At 42.6% G+C, this 26057-nt stretch overlaps 1 protein-coding gene across 1 annotated transcript in view; it reads right to left on the reverse strand.

Annotated features, from left to right (window-relative positions):
* The window catches only part of SUCO (SUN domain containing ossification factor), a 257495-nt gene extending 241162 nt beyond the window's left edge, over positions 1-16333 (reverse strand). The window contains exons 1-4 of the mRNA XM_070940885.1: positions 16049-16333; positions 6616-6724; positions 4499-4603; positions 234-379 (exon numbers count right to left, since the gene is read on the reverse strand). Coding sequence (XP_070796986.1) covers positions 234-379; positions 4499-4603; positions 6616-6724; positions 16049-16221 — 533 coding nt within the window. The 5' untranslated portion in view covers positions 16222-16333. The remainder of the gene's footprint in view (positions 1-233; positions 380-4498; positions 4604-6615; positions 6725-16048) is intronic.
* Positions 16334-26057: the final 9724 nt, after the last annotated feature.

Raw genomic sequence — 26057 nt, forward strand, 5'->3', positions numbered from 1 at the left:
TTAGTAACTTCTCTCCTCGCAATCTGCTGCTGCTTCCTCCAGATAAGATAAGATAAGATAAGATAAGATAAGATAAGATAAGATAAGATATTGTATCATATCATATTTCAATAAGAAAGAGAATAGGATAAAAAAATACAGAAGCTGCTTACTCATACAACTAAGCCATATGGATAAAATATACAAAGCAAATTTAAAATAGTAAATATCAAAATGAGAAAACAAATATTTACCTGGACTGAGAGTCTGGTGAGATCTCAGAGATAGGTATGCTGAAAATATTTTCAGGAATATTATTTATGATGAAAGAAACTTCATTTGAATTAATTGAAGACTGTTCCTGAATTTCAGATTTCTTTACATCTCCCTTTTCCATGTTCTGTTCAAAAAAGAACAACAGATTTTAACATGAATTCTAGCAACTTCAGAACTTACATTTTATTACTCAGAACAAAGGAAGGTTTTTACTAAAACAAACAGTTTTAGTAATAGACTTAGGCCCACAATTGGGACCAGAATTTTCATTCCTAAGCAAGGCAATTAGTATCATATATAACCTTTTTTTTTATTATTTGATTTATATGCCACCCTTCTCCTGAGACTCAGGGCAGCTTACAATGCGCTTTATAGTTAACATTGATTTTTTACTTGTAACAATTATTTGTATGATCCCCATGTTAGGATCCTATACCTAAATACAACAGATTTTAACAACTGCTCAGCATAAGTGTTGTATCTTTGAGGTAGTAGTGGAATGGAATACTTTATTGGCCAAGTATAATTGGACACACAAGAAATTTGTCTCTGGTGCATAAGCTTTCAGTGTACATACAAACAATAAGGTAACATGATCATAAAATACCAATAGGAGAAGATAGTAGAAAAGATGAGAATAATAATAAAGATACGGCCATATTACATGGGTAAGTATTCTTGGACATAAGACAGTACTATGGTAATTATGTGTTTGGTAGAGTGATGAAATAAGGGAGGGGAAACTGTCTTTGCTTGGTTCCTTTGGCATGCAATACTCTAACGGTGTCCTGAGGGGAGAAGTTAAAACAGTTTATGTCCAGGACCACTTTATGTCCAGGTCTGTAGATATTTTCTCAGCCCTCTTTCTAACCTGTGCAGTAGCCAGGTTCTCAGTGGAAGGTAGGCTGATTGCAATTATTTTTTCTGCAGTCCTAACTATCCATTGAAATTTGTACTTGTCCTGGTTGTACTTGTCCTGATTGTCTGTACCAAATCAGAGTGTCAGAAATACAAATCAGAAATACAAATGACAGACTCAATAATTCCTCTGTAGAATTGTATTAGCAGCTCCTTTAGCTTTCTGAGCTTTCTGAGTTGGCGCAGGAAGAACATTTTTTGTTGTGCTTTTTTAATGCTGTTTCTAATGTTAGGTGTCCATTTCAAATCCTGGGAAATTATAGAACCCAAAAACTTGAAGATCTCTATTGTTGATACTGTGTTGTAGAATATTATAAAAGGTGGTAAAATACAAGGGCTCCTCCTAAAATCCACTTTCATTTCTAAAGTTTTAAGTGTATTCAGCTCCAGACTGCTCTGGCTTTATCACAGGATCAGTTGTTTAACTGTATACAGACTTATCATCATCTTAAATGAGACCAATGATTGTTGTATCATCTGTAAACCTCAATATTTTAACCGAGGGATTCTTTGAGATGCAGGCACCGATGTAGAGAGAGAAGAGAAATGGAAAGAACGGAGCATACAGCCCTGGCTAATTGAATTGGTATTCGATCCGATTTTACCTACTTTCACCTGCTGCTTTCTATCTATCAGAAAGCTTATAATCCATGCACATAGATAGCTACCGAGTCAGTTTAAAACAGTGATAGCTAACCTGTTTGCCATCGCGTGCCAGGAGAGGGGAGGCGGGGGAGGGTCACGCGCGCACATGCCCACACCGATAATTCTATGCGCCCTGCCCTGCGCATGGGCACGCAACCCCCCTTCCGCCCCCTGCTCCTGGCACGCAATGGCCCGGTATGCCTGTTTTTCTTTCTTACCTGGTTCCAGATCCTCTCTATTTATTTGGGAAGGGCGAAAACAGCCTTTCTCACTCCCTCAGAGGCCCTCCAAAGGCCTGAAACGGTCCATTTCCCAACTCCTGGTGGGACAGGAAGTGACATTTTTTGCTGTCCCCAGACTCTCTAGGAGTCTCTGAAGGCTGGGGACAGCAAAAAACGTCACTTCCTGTCCCACCGGGAGTTGGGAAATGGGCCGTTTCAGGCCTTCGGAGGGGCTCCGAGGGAGTGGGAAATGCTGTTTTCGCCCTCCGCAGATGCATAGAGAGGATCTGGAGCCAGGTAAGAAAGAAAAACGGGCCTTCCCCACCCCCTACGGCCCTCCCGAGGCAGGAAACACCCTGTTTCCCTACTTCTGGTGGGCCCAGAAGACCCGAAAATCAGCTGGCCGGCGCACACTTGCGCGCCAGAGCTCTGCTGGCATGCCCACTGATATGGCTACGCGTGCCACCTGTGGCACGCGTGCCATAGGTTCGCCATCACGGGCTTAGAGTGTGACCAGGGCACCATCAATCTCTGGTCACCATTATAATGTGAGGACCACCCAAGCCAAGCAAGGACCTCACATAAGCAATTTCCTGACTGACGTTTTTATTTGTGGGAAGACTGCAGGGAAGATCTCAAATCATGATAAGTTTGAGGGTCAATTGTAAGTATAATTTCTTCAGTATTTATTTATTTTATTTAGTTAGTTCAATTTATTTGCCGCCTTTCTCCGGAGACTCAGGGTGGCTTACAATGCATTTAAAAAACCATTATAAAACATTTAAAATTAAAATATTAAAACCCATTCATGGCCGGATCTCACAAGATTGCAACAGTGAGATCAACGGCCCCAGGCCTGCCGGAAAAGCCAGGTCTTCACCGCTTTTCGGAAGGCCAATAGGGTGGGGGTGGTCCTGACCTCAGGAGGTAACTGGTTCCAGAGAGCTAGGGCAGCCACAGAGAAGGCCCTCCCCCGCAGGCCCGCCAGCCGGCATTGTTTAGCTGACAGGACCCGGAGGAGACCAACTCTGTGGGATCTTACCGGTCGCTGGGAGCTATGAGGTAGAAGGCGGTCTCAAAGATAACCTGGCCCTGATCCATGTAGGGCTTTAAAGGTAATAACCAACACCTTGAATTGTGCCCGGAGACCAATAGGGAGCCAGTGCAGCTCACGGAGAATTGGTGTAATGTGGGTGTATCTAGGTGCACCCACAATAGCACGCACGGCTGCATTCTGGACCAACTGTAGTCTCTGAACACTTTTCAAGGGTAGCCCCATATAGAGTGTGTTGCAATAATCTAACCGTGAGGTGACAAGGGCATGAGTGACTGTGAGGAGAGCCTCCCGATCCAAGTAGGGTCACAATTGGTGCACCAGGCGAACTTGTGCAAAGGTCCCCCTAGCCACAGCTGTCAGATGTTGCTCTAATCTTAGCTGTGAGTCTAGGAGGACACCCAAATTGCAAGCCCGTTCTGAGGGGGACAATTTCTCCCCCCCCCGAACCAAGGATGGACAATCAACAGTCTTTAGGAGGCTACCCACAGCCACTCGGTCTTGTCTGGGTTAAGTCTGAGCCTGTTGACTCCCATCCAGACCCTCACAGCCTCTAGGCACCAGCACATCACATCCACTGCATCACTGAATTGACGCGGGGTAGAGATATACAGCTGGGTATCATCAGCGTATTGCTGATATCTCACCCAGTATCATTGGATGATCTCACCCAGCGGCTTCATGTAGATGTTAAATAGGAGGGGAGAGAGGACCTAGCCCTGAGGCACCCCGCAAACGAGGGGCCTAGGGGTCGACCTCTGTCCTCCTACCAACACCGACTGTGACCGACCAGAGAGATAGAGGAGAACCACTGTAACACGGTGCCTCCCACTCCCAACTCCCTTAGTCGTCCCAGAAGGATACCATGGTCAATGGTATCAAAAGCCGCTGAGAGGTCAAGTAGCACCAAGATGGAGGAATGACCCCCATCTCGGGCTCACCAGAGATCATCCATCAGTGTGACCAAAGCAGTTTCCGTGCTGTAGCCAGGCCTGAAGCCAGACTGAAAAGAGTCCAGTACCATTGCAAATTCAGTCGCTGAAAGAGTGACTTGTTAAAAAAGTGAATTGTTAAATGAGGATCACCTGTCATAAGTTAATGCTAAAAAAATCTGGGTCAATTTTAAACCCTGGATTTAATACACATTGGAATCGTTTTGTTGTTGTTGTTGTTTACAAAGGGTAGGTCATAAATAAATAGACATCATACTGTCCATGTTCAGTCACCATTTTGTAATAAATTGAGTTATATAATAAAAGGCTGGCTTGGACTCAATTCATCAGTGCCAATTTTGGTCCAGAATTAATTAAAGCAATATCACACTAATTCAATTCTATTCTGCATTATCAAAACTCATCAAGTACTTGGAAAAATAATTTCTAAAAATACTGGTTTAAAAACTTACCATTTTATGCTTTATAGACTCAAATGAATCGTCTTCAGAATAAATACTTATAGTGGAATCAATATATTGCAAAGGCAGTGTTCCAAGTGATCCGTCAGTGTCCTCCTAGGTAGAGGACATAAAAACATATTCAACTGAATGCAATTGCCATTTACATAAAAATACCACCTTGGAAATGGAATATACCGTATTTTTTGGACTACACACCAGAGTATAAGAGGCACCAAGATTTCGAAGAGGTAGGCAAGGAAAAAAAAGTTTTTGCCCTCCCCAGCCCCCAGGAGCACTCTGCAAGCCTCCCAAATCTTCTGCGTGCCCTATTTTTGCAAAAAATGGGCCCATTTTTTGCAAAAATGGGACACACGGGGCAGGTCTTCAGGAGGCCAAAAATGGCTGTATTCGGTGTATAAAACGTACCAACATTTCCACCCTCTTTTAGAGGGGAAAAAGTGTGTCTTATACTCCAAAAATTATGATATTTAAACTTTTAAAAAAGGCTTTTTTTTTTCCTTTACATGGTTTAAATTTGGGATTCACAACATAATTGGATTTGGATACACAATTTTTTCCTAAAGCCCTTTCAAGACCAACCTATCAGTATCAAAGCTAATATTATAATATTGTATCTTAGCTCTTCCTCACTGTTACTACTGATTTACCTGCCCATGGGTATAAAGCATCTGTGATACCACATGACTGATACTTCTAATCTGCACATTAAGTAAACATTTAAAATGGTCAAAATACCTTCCAAATTGTATTTTCACTGCTTATCTATATCTATATCAAATTGTGCAATGATCTCTGCTGCCTACGAAGTTTGCTAAACCCCTAGGGTCAGGCTGTGCTAATCAACTGTTCTGCACTTAATCAAATGCCAACATCCTTTTTCTGATTTTACAGATCTTGATCTATACCCAAATATACACCCTGAATAACGAACTCTTTGATCTTATACCATTAACAGCAAAATTATTAAAGTTTGTTAGCTATTTTAATTTCATACTGCTTACTTCAGAACTGAACCTGTTGTAATAACTTCATGAGTACAAGATAAAAATAATTGACAACATAAATCCTCATATAGCTTTACTGTTACCACTTCTGCAGTTATACACTTCTCTCCAATACCAAACAAGATTTGTTAGTTGGTTGGCAAAAAGGACATCTATTTTTTCTGCTTGATTGGATGGCCTATAGTATACACCTATGGCCATGTCATTCTTTTTTTCTTTTATATTGACCCATATGCATTCTAGGAGGTTTTCGTCTTTGGTTTCATGCATTTCTGTAGCAATATAGTGGTCCTATACATACAGTGCAACTCCACCTCCTCTTTTATGGGGTCTGTTTTTTTTGAACAGTTTGTATCCTTCTATCAGTGTGTTCCAGACATGGGTTTCATCCCACCGAGTTTCTGTTATTCCAACTATATCATACCGTGTTTCTCTGAAAATAAGACCCCGTCTTATATTTTTTTGAACCATGAAATAAGTGCTTGGCCTTATTGCCATGCATTCAAAAGCCCGATTGGGCTTATTATCAGGGGGATGTCTTATTTTGGGGGAAACAGGGTATCTACCTTGAAGATTTAAACCAAGCAATAATTTTTAGAATGACTTCATAAAATAAAATGAGTTATATCAGAAGCAGCATTAGTCTCAGAATATTAGCCTTGTTTCTCTTATTTTAGCCATGTGAGTTTGTGCTTCCTCAAAAAAAAAAAAACAAAAAAAAAACATTCAACGATGCTCCAGGAAATGTACAACATAAAAATGCTATTTCCTATTCCCTCAGTCTACAAGAAAAACTTGAAAGAGGGACACCAAGAGCAAAAGTCTATAGAAAGTTCTTTTATAAAATCCAGCCGAAAATGCATTTCTCTAATATAAATAAAAAAATGAATTATAAACCTCTAACTCAGTTTTAGAAAAGTATTTTTTGCTTTTGTTTTTCTGCATATATTTATAAATTCCATTAAGGCTATTATTGTTATTTAATTAAAATACTGATATACCACCAAAATTTGTAATTGTTTTTAGTCTCTTACCAAGTGGCTACATTAATTCATTAATAATTTGCACTAAAAGAATTCCATATATCCTATAGATGTTTACCTTCTCCTGGATGTTCTCATCCACATTTGACAATTGAATGTTCTCATTTGGTAAATGCAAAGACACAGATACAGGACTCTCTTTACAAAAGACATGCCAGCTGGGAAATCTGTTAAATAAAAAAAAAAATCTAAAATACAAATGGACAGAGATACATTCACAACTAAGTTGATGCTATGATGAAACAAGAACAGCATATTATCATTGCTAAATAATTTGTTCTCTTTTATCTTCAATTTATACAGTTCTTTTGCTTTTAAAACAAACAAACAAACAAACCCCATTTACCAATATAAATGTTGGGGGAATCAGAATTGCAATTTAACAATAACAATGTCAACTTTGAACCGAACCTGGCAGCAGCCATTTTTCTGTTCCTCAGTTGCCACACAGAGGAGGGAGGGGAGAAGGAGATTGGAATGCCTTAGACACAACACAGTGTTTTCTCGTGAGAACCAAGGTCATCTCTACTGGCAACAGATAAGGTCGGAGAACAAATGCCTGGAGAATTTGCTTATTAATCCAATTGGCCAACGTGACCTGTGACACTTGGGGAGGGGGTTATTTCCTATTTTAATTATACTGAAACCGCAGGAATGAATTACGAGTTGGTTTTCCTTTAGAGCTGTGCCCATACGATATACTCAATAAAGAGGATCTTTGAGGATTCTAGTCTCAGAGTTCTGATTTGCTTGGGTTCATTAGTCGAAACTGTAACATTAAACCAACTCTTCTAAATCTATCCCTTGGTTCTGAGCCCTGGCTGCCCACCTGACAACACCTGGAGGACAGAAAAGACTCAGGGAAGATCAAAGATGAAGATGGGGAAAGCGGCTGCTAACACTAGTGCTGCCCCAGGCGGGGCCTCACAGCCAGCAGGTCAGGCCGGAGAGGTGATCCTTCCACTGGCAACCAGACCAAAAGTCCATGTGGAAAGGACAAAAAGGCCAGCAACGCAAAATAACACCCTAACCTCAAGAACCTCTATCGAGCAGAGAGGGTGACTTGGCATAGAAGTGTGCCGAAGGCTGCCAAAGTGAAGTTCTCCCAGAGGTCTCCTCAATCACTGGCCGCCCATGTCCCGAGATAGAAGGCGAAGAGTGCAACAAATACAGGAAATGGAAGTACCTACCCACCTTTCACAACCCATCAGAAAAGTGGCTCAGGGAGATTTCACCACATGGAGACCCAAGGAGTGGATCAATGCACCAACCCGGGGCGCCTGTGGTGACAGCAGCTTGGGCGACTCAGCTGCTTCTAACCCACTAGAGCACAAGCCTAACCATGGCAGCCCGAGCGGCCAGCCCACCTCCCCAGCCAGCTAAGGCAGTGAGCCTGAGCCAAAGGGAGAGTTCCCCATGCCAGCAACAAGCAGCAAGTCCAGCGGGACAACATCAGCCTCCCCCTGGATGACACAGGCACCCGCCTTGGCCTTACTATCCAGGGCCTGGCTGGTTCCCCGGGCCATGGACACCCCCCTTCCTCTGCTGCCAGTAGACCCGCCACCAATAAAGGTTATGTTTGATGGGGATCGGGAGAAGTTGGCATTATTCCTTTACCAGGTATGGTCTAATCTAGACCGCTAAGCCCCAGTCTACCCATCAGACAAGGTGATGGTGAATGCCATGGCCGCCAACCTAGAGGGGGAAACTGTGGAGTGGGTGATGAGGCTCCACGACAAAGAGGCGCCAGAGCTGGGGAACATCAATGTCTTCATGGGGGAGCTGAGAGACAGATCTAAAGATGAATCCCAAGCCCTGCAGGCCAAAGCGGAAATCTGAGTCCTAAAGCAGAGGAGCTGACCAGCAAAGAAGTATGTTTGGGAGTTCCACTGAGTGGCCGGTAAGCTCAGGCAGTGGCCAGACCGACTGCTGATCTACCATTTCAAGGAAGGCCTGGATCAAGAACTACGACAGGCCTGAATCTAGCAGGAGTTCCTGAGCGGACCCATGATTCATACCGGATGGTCATAGTGCTGTACCTCGAGCTAAAGCAGTGCAAGAAGCGCAGTGTGCCCAAATCAAAGCCCAAGCGGAGCCAAGAAGGCCACCCACCATCCTTCCTTCTGCTCCAGCTGCAGGCACCATCAAGTGTTTCAGCTGCAGCCGACAGGGCTATCAAGCTGCTGAGTGCCTGGCACCAGCACTCCAGCTGAAAGCAACCCCAGCCACATCGTCCAAGCCAAAAAAGCCACTGGAGAAGGGCTGAGAGAAGTCAAACTTAGCGCACCAGTCCAGAGGTCTCCTTCCCCTCAAGCGAGTAAGAGGGAACTCTGGCCGAGAGACCAGCAGCCTGCCTATGACAGCAAAATGTGGGCGAAGCTTGTTGTGCTGTTGCGTGCATGAACTGCGGCACCGCCATGAGCTTTGTCACACCGGTGCAGCCTCTCACATGCAAAACACCACAACCCTTGCAGCATCCTACTGTGAGCAGCTGCATTGGCATGGCAAACCACACAGCGGTGCCGCTGTTCATGCACGCAACAGCACAACAAGCCTTGCAGATGTTCTGCCACAAAAGGATGCATTGGCATAACGAGCCTCGCGAAGACCCATATCTGGTGGAGTTTGGGGGAAAGAAATAAGCCAGGGCCTCTGCTGCTTCTGCTTTCCTTGTGTGCAGCCAAAAGTTTACAAAAGGTAGGAAAGTGAAATGCCAAGCTCGACCTGTACTCACACCTCGCATATTAACCCCACTTCTCAGCCTACTACCCAAGCAACCCTCCCCTCCTGCTGAGGCTTTAGGAATACCTTGCAAGTGAATTCACCCACCATTTCGCCATGAACTACGCCGCTCCTGACTAAAGGCAAATCTAAAGCAGGAAGAAGCTGCAGTTGTTGCTCCAAATATGCCTGCTCGCTGGCCTTGAGTATGCTCAGTGAGCGCCATCAATGCTTTTTGTGGCAACAGAGACCAGAGCCAAAGAATCCTGGACTTTAAACTGTATAAGGGGAGGCTATAGTACTTAGTACAGTAGAAGGGTTACCCTTTCTCTGAAGCCACTTGGGTGAAGAGTCAGAATGTATGAGTAGATAGGTTGATCAGCAAATTTCATGAGAAAAATCCCCAAAAGCCAAAAGAACAGCTAGATGATGGCAGGAATGGCTAATGAAAAAATTAACCTGTCTGCACTTGATATTGTCCAGATACTTCTCACTCACAAGGGGGAGAGCCGACTGTCAACTTCAAACTGACCTGGTAGCAGCCATTTTTCTGTTCCTCAGTTGCCACACAGAGGGAGAAGGAGATTGGAACGCCTTACTAGACACAACAGAGTTTTCTCATAAGAACCAAGGTCATCTCTACTGGCAATGGATAAGATTGGGGAAGGAATGCCTGGAGAGCCCACCAATTAACCCAATTGGCCAACGTGACCTGTGAAACTCGGGGATGAGGTTATTTCCTATTTTAATTATACTGAAACCGTGGGAAAGATTTAGAGTTGGTTTTCCTTTAGAGCTGTGCTAATATGATGTACTCAATGAAGAGGATCTTTGAGGAGGATTCTAGTCTCAGAGTTCTGATTTGCTTGGGTTCATTAGTCAGAACCAGGACAAACAAGTTCAAATCAGACTTTTAGAACCTGATCAACTGTATCCTAAAGCTTATATTATCTGCCATTGTCTCTTTCAACTCTTTGCAACTACATAGACTTTTTTCTATGATCTCCCTAACATGTTCTTTCAAGTCTCCCAGTGGTATATTCATTGCCATTGTAATTGTATCCATCTACCTTGCTGCCAGTCATCGTCTTCTTTCCTTCCATCTTCACCAGCATTAGAGCTTTTTCCAGACAGCTAGATCTTTCCAAAGTAGGATAATTTGAGCTTGGTCATTTGTACCGCAAGTGGGAACTCTGGGCTAATTTGATTAATGCATCCATTGGTTTGTTTTCTTGGATGTCCGTAGTACTCATGGGAGTCTTCTCCAACATCAAATTTCAAAAGTGACAATGTTCTTCCTATCCTGCTTCTTAAATTCCAACTTTTGCTTCCATAAAGGGAATATCAGTTTCAATGATACTAACCTTTGTAGATATCTGATCTGATCATACCAGTAAAGGTTCTGTTCCTGCCAGTAAAGGCATTTGCAAAGGGCTGCCGAAGCCTATAAGGATGCGATCCTCAAGCGCTTTGCCGATGAGAAAGGAGGTCTGGAGGTGCACGCACGGCCCTCCATGCCCCCTCTTTTATTGCCGAAGCCTTCCTCAAGCAATTCAGGGGCGGGAAAGGAGGCCCAGAATGACACGTGTGGCCCTCCAGGCTCCTTTTTCATTGAAGCCATCCTCAAGCAGTTCAGCAGCAAGGAGGGAGGCCCGGAATGGCATGTGAAGCAAAAAGGCTTCGGTGATGAGAAAGGAGGTGCGGAGGGCAACATGCACACCTCCAGGCCTCCTTTTCCACTGCTGAACTGCTTAAGGAAGGCTTCGATGACAAAAAAAAGAGGGAGCAGCAAAGGAACAGGCTGGAGAGGAGACAGATCTTCATCAGGTAAGTGACCTGGCATGGCATGATGGGGGAGAACCAATTGTGGGGATTCCAGGGGATGGAGAATGAGGTATCTGTGGGTTGGGAGAGGCCTTGGGTGGTCTGAAGCAGATAGCCTATTCCATCACTAGTCCTCCCCCCCCCATGGCCTTCCCCATCCCAAAATACCTCACGTGCACTTAACGACCCCTGCATTCGATTAGCGAATGCATGGGCAAAAGGAAGGAATGATCGTGTATAAGGTACGAGATTCACTCCCACAAATCCTCGGGTTACGAATGGAATGGGCAGGCTCCATTACATTCATAATTTGAGGACTACCTGTACAGAGAACATGAGGAAATACTCAAAACAATTGTGTTGAGCTTTCTGTAGATTATGGCTGCCTCAATGCTTTGAGAAGATGCATTTCATTTTTGCCAGTATGCTTTGCAACACAACTTAAGTGCTTTGTATAGCCGTAGCAGGCAACTAATTAGATTTTGGGGCTCTATCAACAGTTGTAATAAGCATCCAATTCTGCATGCTGCAGTTTAAAATACTGTTGACAAACTCTTAGATAGTAAAAATGGTAGAGAATTGGCTCTTAGTTAAAAAACTGAGAAGACAAAATTCAAAAGAAACTAGTTGTCTAACTGGAGAAAAGAAGACTGGGGGAAGCAAAATAGCAGTTATTATGTATTAGACTTAATGGACTTAGGTCTTTCTTCTAACTTCATCTGAAGTTTAGGAGAAATTGCACAGCATCTTAATAAAAAGACCAGTTGCTGGATTTGGTAGTCCTCATGCAGTGGCTAGAGATAGTGTAGCTCTATAGGTAGTCCTCACTTACCAACTACAACTGGGACTGGCAACTCCATCACTAAGCATTATTGTTGCTAAGTGAAAAATCATGTGATGGTACCAGTTTTAACCAACCACTGCAGTTGTTAAGGTGTCACATGATCTTAAATTACAATTCCATTTCTGTGTTCACCATTAATTCTGCTTTTTGGAAAGTCAGTTGAGAAGTGTGCAAATGATCATGTGACTGTGGGATGCTGCAACAACTGTAAATGTAAGGATTGATAACAAAACTGTTTTTTCCAGTTGGTATAACTTTGAACAGTCACTAAACAAGGCAGTTAGTAAATGAGGACTACCTGTAATCTTCCTTATGAAGTAGAGTGTTGGATTAGATGGTGATAAAACATATTAGATGGTTAATAAAAACATCAAAGAATTGTTTGTAACTAGTAATATAAATGTAAAGTTCTCTGAATAATAAGTCGTTCTTGATTCTTTGATTCCTGATGGCAATAGCAGACAGTTCTTTGAAAATATATATTTTGCACACTAACTGCAGTGGGCATCATTTTTATTGGTTAGAATTAAAATATAGTCACAATAATCTAGGATAAATCTAAGGCATCTATTGGTTTTACTGGCACCAACAAACCTTTCCCTATTTCGAAAAATATTTTTTCTTTTAATAACCTAAATAACCTTTTAATAATAATAATAATAACCTGGTTGCGGTTATTATTAAAGAAGGTCTTGGTCCGAGAGAGACCACTGTGTCACAGATTGCCGGATGTGAGTCCCTCTTTGTGAGATGGGGTCATGGGGTTGCTGCTTATGTACCTGGCTCCCTGCCGCGTAGCAACGGCCCTGCCCGAGCTACTCGACGTGATAGCCACGGTGGCAGTTGATACATCCAGGCTTATGTTCATGGGTGATTTCAACTTGCCATCCGTTGGTGAAACGTCGGAGATGTCTTGGGAGTTCATGGCTTCCATGACGGCCATGGACCTGACCCAGTTAGTTCATGGCCTCACTCACAGGGGGACACACTCTGGACTTGATTTTTGTCTCTGGCCAGTAGTTGAGTGATCTTATTATAGGGGATATAGACATGAAACCCTTGTCATGGTCAGATCGCTCACTCCTTCGTCTGGACCTTCGAACCGCTACACCCTGCCGCAGGGAGGAGGAGCCAATTGGGTGGGTCCGCCCGAGGCGCCTGATGGATCCTGATAGGTTCCAGATGGAGCTTGGGCCATTTCCTGAAGATCTGGCACACGACTCGGCCGAGGACCTGGTGGCTGCCTGGGATCGGGCGGCTGGTGGGGCCTTGGATCGAGTCGTGCCTTTGCGGCCTTTGACCTGGTGTCGATCCCTCACGGCTCCTTGGTTCACCGAGGAGCTGAGGGAGATGAAACGCCGGAAAAGACGCCTAGAAAGCAGTTGAAGGGCCAGTCTCGCTGAATCTGACTGAACACTGGTAAGGTCGCATATTAAAACCTACTTAGTGGCAATAAAAGCGACAAAGTTTAATTACTTTTCTGCTCTTATTGCGTCATCAGAGAATCTTCCGGCCGCCCTGTTCAGGGTGACCCGCTCCCTGCTCCACCCAAGAGCGCGGGAGGACCCCTTGGAAGGCCAGGCTGAGGATTTCGGACAATATCTGTATGACAAAATCGCTCAGATCCGGGAGGATTTGGACTCTGACTGGGTAGATTCGGGCAGGGTGGCGAGGAATAGTCTTGAGAACGTTATTTGGGAAGAGTTTGACTCTGTGACCCCTGATGACGTGGACAGGATTCTGGGGAGACTTAGTGCAGCCACATGTTTACTGGATCCGTGTCCCTCCTGGTTAGTACTGGCTTCCTGGGAGGTTACACGAGGCTGGCTCCAGGAAATTATTAACACTTCGTTGAGTAAGGGTTACTTCCCCACGGCCTTGAAAGAGGCGGTGGTGAGGCCTCTCCTCAAGAAGCCTTCCCTGGACCCGGCAGTATTAGCCAACTATCGTCCTGTCTCCAACCTTCACTTTGTGGCGAAGGTTGTCGAGTGTGTGGTCACACGACAGTTTCCGCAGTACCTGGAGGAAACATCTTATCTAGATCCGTTCCAGTCGGGTTTCAGGGCACAGCACGGAAACGGCATTGGTCGCATTGGTAGATGATCTCTAGAGGACTCGGGACAGGGGTTGCTCCTCTTGTTCTGGCCCTGTTAGACCTCTCAGCGGCTTTTGATACCATCGACCATGGTATCATGCTGCACCGGTTGGAAGAGTTGGGGATGGGGGGCACCGTGTTACGGTGGTTCTCCTCCTTTCTCTCAGACCGGTCGCAGTTCGTGTTGGCAGGGGGGCAGAGGTCGACCTCGAGGCCTCTTATATGTGGAGTGCCTCAGAGGTCGGTCCTCCCGCCCATTCTGTTCAACATTTATGTGAAGCCGCTGGGCGAGATCATCCGTGGCTTTGGGGTGAAGTACCACCAGTACGCTGATGACACCTAGCTGTACATCTCCACCCCAGGCCACCCCAACGATGCCCTTGAAGTGATGTCCCAGTGCCTGGAGGCTGTGCGGATCTGGATGGGGAGGAACAGGCTCAAGCTCAACCCTTCCAAGATTGAGTGGCTCCCGGCATCCCGATATAGTCAGTTGACTCCATCACTGACTATCGGGGGCGAGTCTTTGGCCCCCGCGGAGAGGGCGCGCAATCTGGGAGTCCTCCTGGATACGCAGCTGTCCTTGGAGGAACATCTGACGGCTGTAGCCAGGAGGACCTTCTGTCAGGTTCGCCTGATTCGCCAGCTGTGGCCCTTTCTTAATCGGGATTCCCTGTGCACAGTCACTCATGCCCTCGTCACCTCGCCTGGACTACTGCAACACTCTCTACATGGGGCTTCCCTTGAAGAGCACCCGGAGGCTCCAACTGGTCCAGAATGCGGCCGCGTGGGTAGTCACGGGAGCCGCATGGCGTTCCCATACAACACCTCTCCTGCGTGAGCTGCACTGGCTCCCAGTGGTCTTCCGGGTGCGCTTCAAGGTGTTGGTTATCACCTTTAAAGCACACCATGGCATAGGACCTAGTTATCTTCGAGACCGCCTGCTGCTACCGATGGCCTCCCATCGACCTGTGCGCTCCCACAGAGAGGGCCTCCTCGGGGTGCCATCAGCCAAACAATGTAGGCTGGTGACCCCCAGGGGGAGAGCCTTCTCTGTGGGGGCACCTACCCTCTGGAATCAGCTGCCCCCAGAGATAAGGAGAATCCAAGACCTTAGTGCCTTCCGCCGTGCCCTTAAAACCTTCTTTTTCCAGCAAGCCGGGCTGGCCTAACACTTTTTAAAATGTTTTTAATTGTTTGTTATTGTTTTTAATCATGGGGCCAAATTTATATATATCTTCCAATCAATATGGTGTCTTGCTTATATATTGTTATAATATTTTAATGGTAAATCCAATTTTACGTGATTTTTAAAATATTTATTTTAATAATTTGGACTTTGGTTTTTTTACAACAATTTGGAAAAATTAGAAAATCTAAGTTATCTTTTTAAAAAGTATAAAACTTATGTTTTCTCTCAAATACTATTAGTCACCAAACTTCTAAAACGCTACTTAGGATAAGAGCTACACTTAGAATAAGAGTATGATGTTAAATATCAAGAATAGAGAGTACCTTCCAAACATGTAATATCTATGACTGCTATCAATTTTAGGAAAGGTAGACTGCAGGACTGCACCCGACTGGGAAAGGTTGCTACAACTCGTTTGCTTTAAAAAGTGTATTCCAAATGAGAAATTATTTTCAAGCATTTCATTTCTTATAATATCAGGCACACCTTTTAAACCATATGGATTGGTCCTTGATAAGCATGGAGAACTTGGAAAGGGAAAGTCTGGTTTTAGCATAACACCTGGACAAGCAGAAGCTAAACGATGGCAGGCATTTTCTTTATTTCTGAACAAATACCGAAAATAGACTCTAACGTCTGGAGAAATTAAAATTTCGCTCCAGGAACTAGAAGTTGCAGAACTGGACAAGGAGAAGTTTTAAAAGAATCGCTGTTCGATATGTACGGGAAAACAAGGGGCGCAGATGTGAAAGAAGTTTCCGGGACCCAAGACTCTCCTTCCAACCATTTCTAGATTCCCGGGCGGTCAAAGCACTCACCCAAGCAAGCAACTGAGAAGGAAGGAGGCCGCCAGTATCAGAAGTCGACGGGGCAGCACCTCCTTCATCGTCTCCTCCGTGCACTTCTTCGGGCCAGGGGGTGGCGACGCATCCTCTCGGTGGCTGTTGCTGTTGATTACGAGACAAGGGCAAACCGAGGAGGGAATTCTCATGGGACGGGCTCGTAGCAAGCGTGTCGGCGGCCTTACACAACACCTCACTCTCTCGCCACTTTTCCCAAATCAGAAGCCCGTCTTCTTCGTGTCCCGTCGCGTTGAGGTGGAATGTGACGCGTCAACCACAGAAGCCCTAAAGAAGGGGAAGAGAACGCGATGAACGTTCTGCGCCTGCGTACTGAAAAATTAGCCAAGCCCCACCCAACTTCCTCCGAAGAGCGTGGCCCAATCGCCCGGGTGTAGCAGTGACGTTTCTCTAAAACGCGATATCTAATTGGCTTCTGCTCTAGAAATATGCTCTTTCTGATAAAATCAGGGGAGTGGCTACAAGCAACGCCGGGGACGCAATTCATTTGACGTTAGGGGTTGAAAGGTAGCTATTAGGTTCGTGATTTTTTAAAAAAGATTGTGGCAAGGTGCGAGGCAAATGGACCTTTTGATATATCGGGGTCTAATCCAATTTCTTGGTTTGTTTTAAACATTTTGTCTGAGTGGAAATCAGAATTGCTACCAGGCAGGTAGAGATAGATTTTTGTTTGATTTTTTTTTATTTAAAACAAAAACAAAACATAAAATCACCATCGTTCAAATTCAATTACAAACAGTGTGTCGATCGGTTAAAATTCTTTTGTGCTCAATCCCTTATCCCAAAATACCACTTATTTAATTTCTCTTATTTAACCGTTTTATATGTTATACTCATTTAGCCATTGTTTAAAAGAAAACATTTCATATATTTTATCATTACATTAATTTCATATTTCATATTTCATCTCCATGCTTTATTATCTAGCCATTAATAAAACAAGTCCCAAATCAAATAGTATTGTTTATCTTCCTGTTCTCTAATTTCAAATGTCAATTTACTCATTTCAACACAATTCATAATTTTCTTAATGACTTTATCCTCAGTAGGTATCTTCTCACCTTTCCAATTTTTAGCAAAAACAATTCTAGCCACTGTTAAAACATTCACAATTAAATATCTCAGTTTTTTGTTATATATTTCTGGTAAAATCCCTAATAAAAATATCTGTGGTTTAAAGTCAATGTGTTTCTTTGTCATTTTTTTCCAACCATGTGTGGATTTTAGTCCAATATCTTTTAGCTTCTGTGCATGTCCACCACATATGGTAATATGTGGAGTCTGGAGTCTGATGGCACTTCCAACATTTCTCCAATTTATTCTTGAACATTCTGGCTATTCTGGTCGGGGGTAGATGCCACCTGTAAAAAATATCTTATACAAATTCTCCTTAAATGCTGTAGACATTGTCATTTTATAATTTTGCAACCACAGTTTTTGCCATTTCTCTAAATCAATCCTGTGATCAAAATTTTTCCCCCTTGCTATCATTGTCTCTTTAACTTATTCCTCTTCCAATTTTACCTCTAATAAATAACCATACAGTTTTTTAATTACATAATCAGACCCTGTCAATATCTTATCTAAATTAGTCAAAACATTGTAAAAATGTCCTTGTTTAGAATCTTCTTCATATCTAGAATGTATTTGCAAATAAGAAAACCAATCCATCTTAAAACCTTGTTCTTCCAATTCTTGCTTCGACTTAAGTTCACCCTTTTCATCCATTAATTCACTATATCTAACGATTTGTTCCAGGGGTGAGTTCTAAATTTTTTTACTACCGGTTCTGTGGGCATGGCTTATTTTGTGGGTGTAGTTTGATGGTCATGTGACAATTCTTTAGGATTTAGCAGAGGTATTTGTCTACCAGGCTTTTAACTGCTTGTAGAGCTGTACCGGTCTACCCATTTGTTCTTGGAACATCCTGGTCTACCCATTTGTTTTTGGAACATCCAGGTCTACCCATTTATTTTTCGAGCATCCTGGTCTACCACCACACTGCCTTTTAACACTGATCAGCTGTAGGGCGGCCCTTTGAAGCCCCGCAGCAAGAGTTTAAACAGTTTTTTTCCTTCCAGCCGATCAGCTGGGACTCGGGAGGCAGCAAAAAATTGGGGGCGGGGCCAAATAAAAGGTAAGGATAACGTGGGGGGGCAGGAGGCCCAGCTCCCGAACAAAGAGAACCAGTTCAGTGACGTCATATCATCACCGCTACCGGCTCAACCGAACTGGGAGGAACCCACCATTGATTTGTTCTCTTCTAAATATTACTGAATATGAAAAAGCTTCAATCGTTGATACCCAGACTGGAATTTTCAAATAATATTGTTTTTTAATCTCCCAATTCAATAACAAAGCCTCACGTATATGGTGTCTCCTAAAATACCCCTGTATTTTTGTTCCCTTATACCATAAAAAAGCATGCCACCCCATCAACAAATCATGGCCTTCTAGATTCAATAGTCTAGCATTCCTTAATGTTATCCATTCTTTAATTCACATCAAACTTGTCACTTGATAGTAAAGTTCCCAATTAGGTAGGCCAAAACCCCCTCTCATTCTAGCATCTTGTAGCAACTTTAGTCTTATCCTCACCTTCTTTCCCTGCCAAATATATTTTAACACCATTTTATTCAATTCTTCAAAGAAGTCTTTCCCCAATCTAATTGGAATTGTCTGGAACAAATATAAAATTCTGGGCAAAATATTGTTGTGGCCCACCAGCGGCCTGCACGGATCGTGGCTGATCCCAATGACGAGGAGGCTGGTGTGGTGTCGCGCCAGCAGCCTGCACAGCCAGCGCTCGCATCGGACAGCGAGGAGGCTGAAGAAGATGTGATGTCAGAGGCAGAGACTCAGCCAAGGCCTTCAGAACCTCCAGAGGCTCTTTCCAGTGGAGAGAGTGAAGTGGAGGAGACTCTCCTCCATGCTCGGGCACACAGGGCTGCCAAAAGGCAGGAGTGACTACTCAGGAGAAGGAGGTCTACTCGAGAGTAGGGCTTAAGGATAATTGGCCACTCCCTTAGCCTATTTAAATTGCACGCAGCTAGTGCTTTCTTGCTGGAAACAACTCGTATTTATTATCAGAGTATTTTGGTTTATCGTATCTTGTTTTCTGGGCTGATTGCCAACCTTTGCCGGTCTTGTTTATCCTTGCTACTTAATAAATTTGATAAGGACCGTTGGTGTGTGTCAATATCCTTGGGAATCTGGAGCTGGGGCAGAACAAATATTCATCTTTATAGTTGATAGCCTTCCAATCAAGGAAAGCTGTAAATTTTCCCATTTCGCCAAGTCTGTCCCTATCTATTGTTTAAGTTTATTATAGTTATTTTCTTTAAGCGTGCTACATTTTGCTGTCAAATATATCCCCAAATATTTAACTTTTTTTGTGACCTGCATCTTTGATATATCCGCCAATTCTTCTTTTTGCTTTACCAACATATTTTTAGTCAATATTTTCGTTTTCTCTTTGTTGATTTTCAAACCAGGCACTTTCCCAAATTCTCCAATTTTATCTATCAGTGTAGTTATTGATACTAGTGGATCTTCAAGAATAAAAACCAGGTCATCAGCAAATGCTTGCAATTTATATTCTTCTTTTTGAATTTTCATTCCTTTTATATCTTTTTCTTCTCTTATACATCTATTTAGCACTTCTAAAGTTAATATAAACTTTATTTCTTTAAAAAAGTACAGACTATTTGTCGACAAACAGATCACAGTGAGAACATTACACAATACGTAACATTCAATCTAAATAAACAAATAAAAAATAAAAGTCTAATCTAGCATTGTCCTCTTTTTATTCTATTATCTAATCAAACATACAATAGGTCCCAGCATTGGAAATATGCAGAGTCTTTTTGATCTCTTAAAATTTTAGGTAGCCTATCGGCTTCTGCACATTCCATGATTTCCCCTATAATCATATCTTCAGACGGTATATCTTTATCCTTCCAGTTTTGGGTGAGGCATATTCTAGCCACACTTGTGACATAGACAATCAGATACCATTTATTAGTGCCTATATTATCTGGCCTGATGTTTCATAAGTAAAATTCATGTCAGGGTAAATGTCTAATTCTCCCAGGCAGGGGCTGGCACCTCCCCATATCCCATCATACCCCCTTACCTCAGACTCCTCCCCTGGTATATAAAAGGGTCCTACACATGGGCATCCAGCAGTTCCAGATGTGTGCCTGCAAAGACAAGACAGAGGTCAGTGACCTTTACCCTGAATTGGGCCTAGGAGGACTCCAGGCCTAGAATAAAGAATCAATGAAGAGATACCATTGTCTCCTGTGAGTTATTGGGTTAGATCCATCCAGCATTAACAATTCAGGTTTCAGTTGTAGTTTGTAACCAGTAATTTCTAACAACCACCAATGAGTTTCCAAAATTCAGTTACTCTGGGACAGGTCCACCATACATGGAAATAGGTACCTAGCTCCCCACACTTCCAACAATTTGGGGAGAGTCCAGGAAACATTTTGGATAGTCGGGCGGGCGGAAGGTGCCACCTGTATACCATCTTGTACAAGTTTTCCTTATAAATGGTTGCCATCAAAAATTTCAATTGTCTAAACCAAATTTCTTCCCATTTTGCCAAATTGATTGAGTGGCCAATATTCCTCCCCCAGGCAAACATCGAGTCTTTGACAATCTCGTCACCTATCCAACAGGTTATTAAAAAATTGTAAATCTTAGCTAACATTTTTTCCTCCTTCCCTAATATAATCTTATCTAACTCCTGCGGGGTCCTATCAATACCTCCTTGTTCCTTATCTTTTTTATATTTATTTATTGTTTCAATTTATATGTCACCCTTCTCCAGAGACTCAGGGCTGCTTACAATGCGTTAGGCAATAGCCTTCATACTTTTGTATATACCTGCTTAGTAGGGCTTTCGTTTCCCCCCCCCCAAAGCGGTGTTCTTTTTTATACAAAGTCAGCTTATTGCCCCCACAAACCAGGTCCTCATTTTACCTACCTTGAAAGGATGGAAGGCTGAGTCAACCTTGAGCCTGGTGAGATTTGAACTTGCAATAATTGCAGGCAGCTGGTGTTACTTAACAGTGCTTTAGTCTGCTGCGCCACCAAGGAGTTATATTTGGAGTTAATTTGAGCATAAACCCACCAATCCACTTCCACTCCCTGCAGAGCTAGTTAGGTTCTTGTTGATCAAGCAGCTCACAATAAGGTAGATGTTTTTCTTTATTATATAGCAGGGTATATGTCATGGCTTCTAGCAGGACCAGCCAGGAGGGGGGTCAAAGAATAAAATTTGTCTTTAATTTTCCTCCATGTTACGATTAAAGTATTCCTCAAATAATGACCTGCAAAGCACGTGTGTTTTCTTGCCCTCTCTTGCCAAAAGAAATAATGCCAACCCTGTTGCAGCCCTGAACCTTCCAGAACCAACAGCCGTCTCCTTCTCAACAAGATCCAATCCCTTACCCAAACTAAATTTGCGGCCTGGTAATAATACTCCCATTTAGGCAAACCGAATCCCCCTCTACCCTTCACCTCTTGGAGCATTTTAAGTTTAATTCTAGGTTTTTTATTCTGCCAAATATATTTGAGAACACATTGGTTTAATTGTTTAAAAAAATTGTTGTCCAATCTGGCTGGGATTGTGTAAAATAAGTAAATCCATTTTGGGAGAATATAAGATTTTATCCTACCTAACAGAGAGATCTGCAGCTTCTTCCACTTCTCTAAGTCTTGTTCCGTTTGTTGGAGAAATTTCAAATAATTATCCTCCTTAATTGTCGAACACTTAGCAGATAGTAGGATACCTAAATACCGTATTTTTTTTACTATTTAGAATCCCAAGTTCAATTCGATTTCCTTCCCCTGATTTATTGTCAAATTTTTAATCAAGACTTTGGTTTTTTCCTTATTTACTTTTAGGCCCACCACAGCTCCATATCTTTCTAATTCGTAAATTAACTTCGGGCCCGATATAAAAGGGTCTTCCAGTACAAACACAAGGTCATCAGCATACACTTGTAGCTTATACTGCTGGTTCTTGATATGTAGTCCTTTTATTCCCAAATTTCGTCTAATTTCTCTCAATAACGGTTCCAATGTTAATATAAATAGAAGCGGAGAAAGCGGGCATCCCTGTCTAGTACCTTTCTCAATACAAATTTTCTCAGATGTATCCCCATTAATCAGAATTTTGGCAGACTGTTTTGAGTAAATTGCATGAATTGCCTGAGTAAAATTCTCCCCGAATTGCATATGATGTACAAACCTAATAAAAACCGCCAGCTCACATGATCAAAAGCCTTTTGCGCGTCCATGAAGACCAAAACCAGCTGCTTATCAAAGTGAGCTTCATAATATTCTAGAATATTCATGATTATTCTCATATTGTCCCTAATTTGCCTACAGGGTAGAAAACCGTTTTGGTCTTCGTGGATAAATTGGCTCAAAAATCCTCTTAATCTGTCTGCCAATACCAACACAAATAGTTTATAATCTGCGTTGAGGAGTGAAATCGATCTGTAGTTCTGAATCAAGGATAAATCATTACCTTCCCTCGGCAGGAGAGTTATTAGTGCTTCTGTCCAGGAATCTGGAATCAATCCCTCCCGAATTACCCCATTAAATAATTCTACCATATGAGGACCTAGAACTTCCCATAGTGCCTTATAACATTCTATCGGAAGGCCGTCCGTACCGGGGGTCTTCCCTGTTTTTTGTTTCCCTGAGACCCTTTCAATTTCCCCTTCCGTAATTTCTCTATCCAGTATTTCCCTGGAATATCCGGGATTTTCGGTAAATCGGACTCTTCTAAATATTTCTTTATTTCATCCTCGGGTTTGTCTTCATCTCTATATAGATCGGTGAAAAATTCCTGCACTACTTTTTTCTTCCCCTCTTCCTCTACAATCCAATCACCATTATCATCTTTCAAATTATGAATTCTACTTTTTTCCTTCTCTTTTTTAAATCAATATGTAAGCCACCTTCCCGGTTTGTTTGCACTTTCAAACTGTCTCTGTTTCATCCATCTGATTTTCTTCTCTAGGTCCTCCTGATCTATAAGATTGATTTGATGACGCACCATTTTCAAATTCATACCTAATTCTCTGCTGTTTGGATCCTGTTGCAACGCAGCCTCACTTCTTGCCAAATCCCCTAATAACTTATCCCGTTTAGCCTTATCCTTCTTTCATTTCCCAGCTATATAGTTTATTGCTAAGCCCCGAAATACTGCTTTAGCTGTATCCCATATAGTCGGAAGGTTTGTGTCCTCAGTATTATTTTCCTGGAAGAAAAATTCCATCTCCTTCTTTGCATAAGCTAAAAATTGCTCATCTTTAAGAACGTTCACATCTATTCTCCATCTGGGTCTTGTTTTCAAACCTCCCCATGTGATCCATAGCGAGTTGTGATCTGCCCACTCATTAACACCTATCTCTGCCTTCCGTACCCCCTGCCGTAGCTCCCCCGACATCCAGGCCGCGTCTATCCGCGACCAAGATGAGTGCCTGGGGGAGAAGTATGTATACTGCCTTCCTTCCGGATGTTTTTTCCTCCATATATCCCTAAGTTCAAATTCCTCCTGTATTTGATGGCAGACAGGTGGCAATCCTTTTTTTACTGTTCTCTTTCCTCCTCCCTGTTTCCTGTTTCCAGGTATATAATCTTTGTCTTTATCGGCAATGGCATTAAGATCCCCCAATAAGTAGATATTTGAATAATCATAATCTGTCAATTTATTATATAGACTTTGGAAAAAACCTTTCTGGTTCCCGTTAGGTGCATAGATACAAGCCAATAAACATTTTTTTTGACAAATTTCTACTTCAATCATTAATAATCTCCCTTCATCATCTGCGAAGATTAATTTGGAATTTATATGCTTTTGAACATAAATTACTACACCTCTTTTTTTTGTTTCCGCCAGGGATGTATATAAATTGCCCAATTTAGTACAATTTAGTATGTGTAAATGAACTCTTTTCACGTGCACTTCCTGAAGACATATTATGTTCAGACCTGCTTTCACCAATTTGTTGAAGACCTGGGATACTCCACTGCATACTTCCCTCCATGTAGATGCAGTTCCATTGAGGACTACACATTGAGTGTGGTTGGTCAGGCAGTTATGAATCCATCTGGTGATGATGCTATCTAACCTACATTTTTCTACTTTATCTAGTAGTAGGTTATGGTCTACTTTATCAAATGCCTTACTGAAGTCCAAGTAAATTATATTGACAGTATTCCTCTGGTCCACTAATTTTGTCACTTTGTCAAAAAATGCAATAAGATTAGTCTGACAATGATTTAGGTGTTCACTGATTCATTGCCTGATTATCTTTTCCAGAATCTTCCCTGGTATTGAGGTCAGGCTGATAGGTCTGTAGTTTCTGAGATCTTTTTTTTCCCCCTTTTTTGAAGATGGGAACTACATAAGCTCTTTTCCAGTCCTCTGGCAGTTCCCTAGTGCTCCAGGATGTTTGAAAGATATAGTTCAGTGGTTCTGAGATCTCGTCTGCCAGTTCCTTCAGAACCCTGGGGTGTAATCCATCCAGTCCTGGTGATTTGAACTCGTCTAGGGTAGACAGGTGTTCACTTACCATTTTCTTCCCTATTTTAACTTGTGTTCCTAATCTGTTTTTTGTGGTGCTGTTTTTGATAGGTTGGACTGTTTTTTCCCTTTGTGTAAAGTCAGTTGCAAAAAACAAGTTAAGTTGTTCTGCTTTCTCCCTGTTGCTTGTCACATTCTTGCCACTTTCTCCCAGCAATGGACCAATTGTTTCCTTGACTTTTTTCTTGTTTTTAACATGTTGGAAGAAGCTTTTTTTTTTTGGTTATTTTTTATTTTTGTTGCAAGCCTTTGTTCATTATGAGCTTTAGCTTTCCTCACTTCATCTTTACAGGCTCGAGCTATTTGCTGATATTCTGCCTTAGTTATTTGCCCCTCTCCACTTTTTATACTTGTCCTTTTTGTCTTTCAATTTTTCAGAGAGTTCTTTATGCAGTCATGCTGGTTTCTTTTGAGAGCTGTTTTTCTTCTTCATTGGTATTGTGCTAGATTCAGCTGTTATAATCTCACTTTTCAAAAATTCCCAAGCTTCTTGAGTTGTTTTCTCCTTGAGGATTCTCATCGATGGAATCCTTCCCAAGCTCTCTCTAAGTTTATTGAAATTAGCTCTCTTAAAGTCCAAGACTCTAGTTTGACTTTGTTCTACTACTTGTGCTTGCATAATGTTGAATTCCAATATTGCATGATCACTTGTCCCCAAGGTTCCTGTAGCTTCAACACCTATCATTTCATCTCTGTTAGTGAGAATTAAGTCCAATATGGCTGATCCCCTTGTTCCCTTCTCCACTTTTTGGGAAACAAAGTTGTCTGCTAGGTTTGTTAGGAACCTGTTGGATCTTCCACTTGGTGCACAGTTTGTCTCCCAGTTGATGTCAGGGTAGTTAAAATCCCCTATTAATATTGTGATGTGTTTCCTAGATACCTTAGTTAGCTGACTATCAAAAAGCTCATCTATTTCCTCTGTTTGGTTGAGTGGCCTATAGTATGGACCTATGGCAATGTCATTTTTTCCCCTTTGATATTGACCCAAATGCATTCAAGATAATTTTCATCATTGTTGTGCTCTGTTTCTGTAGAGATGAAGTTATTTCTTATATATGGTGCAATTCCACTTCTAGTCCAACCCCCGCTCAGGCAGGAGATCCTATCCAGTGATGGCGAACTTTTTCGGCACTGAGTGTCCAAACTGGAATGCATGCATGCTGGAGCACCAGAAACCTGAAGACCAGGTGGCCGGCACACGCGTGCACCAGAACCAGGAGAGCAGCTGGCGACAGTGCGTTTGCCCACAGAGAGGGCTCTGCGTGCCACCTCTGGCACAAGTGCCATAGGTTCACCATCACAGTCCTATACCATTTCAGACAAGTCTCTTCTTAAAAACTTCCAGTGATGAAG

This window comes from Pituophis catenifer, unplaced genomic scaffold, assembly GCF_029215685.1.
Source record: "Pituophis catenifer annectens isolate HBS135680 unplaced genomic scaffold, rPitCat1.0.hap2 SCAF_3, whole genome shotgun sequence".
NCBI classification, from domain to species: Eukaryota; Metazoa; Chordata; class Lepidosauria; order Squamata; family Colubridae; genus Pituophis; species Pituophis catenifer.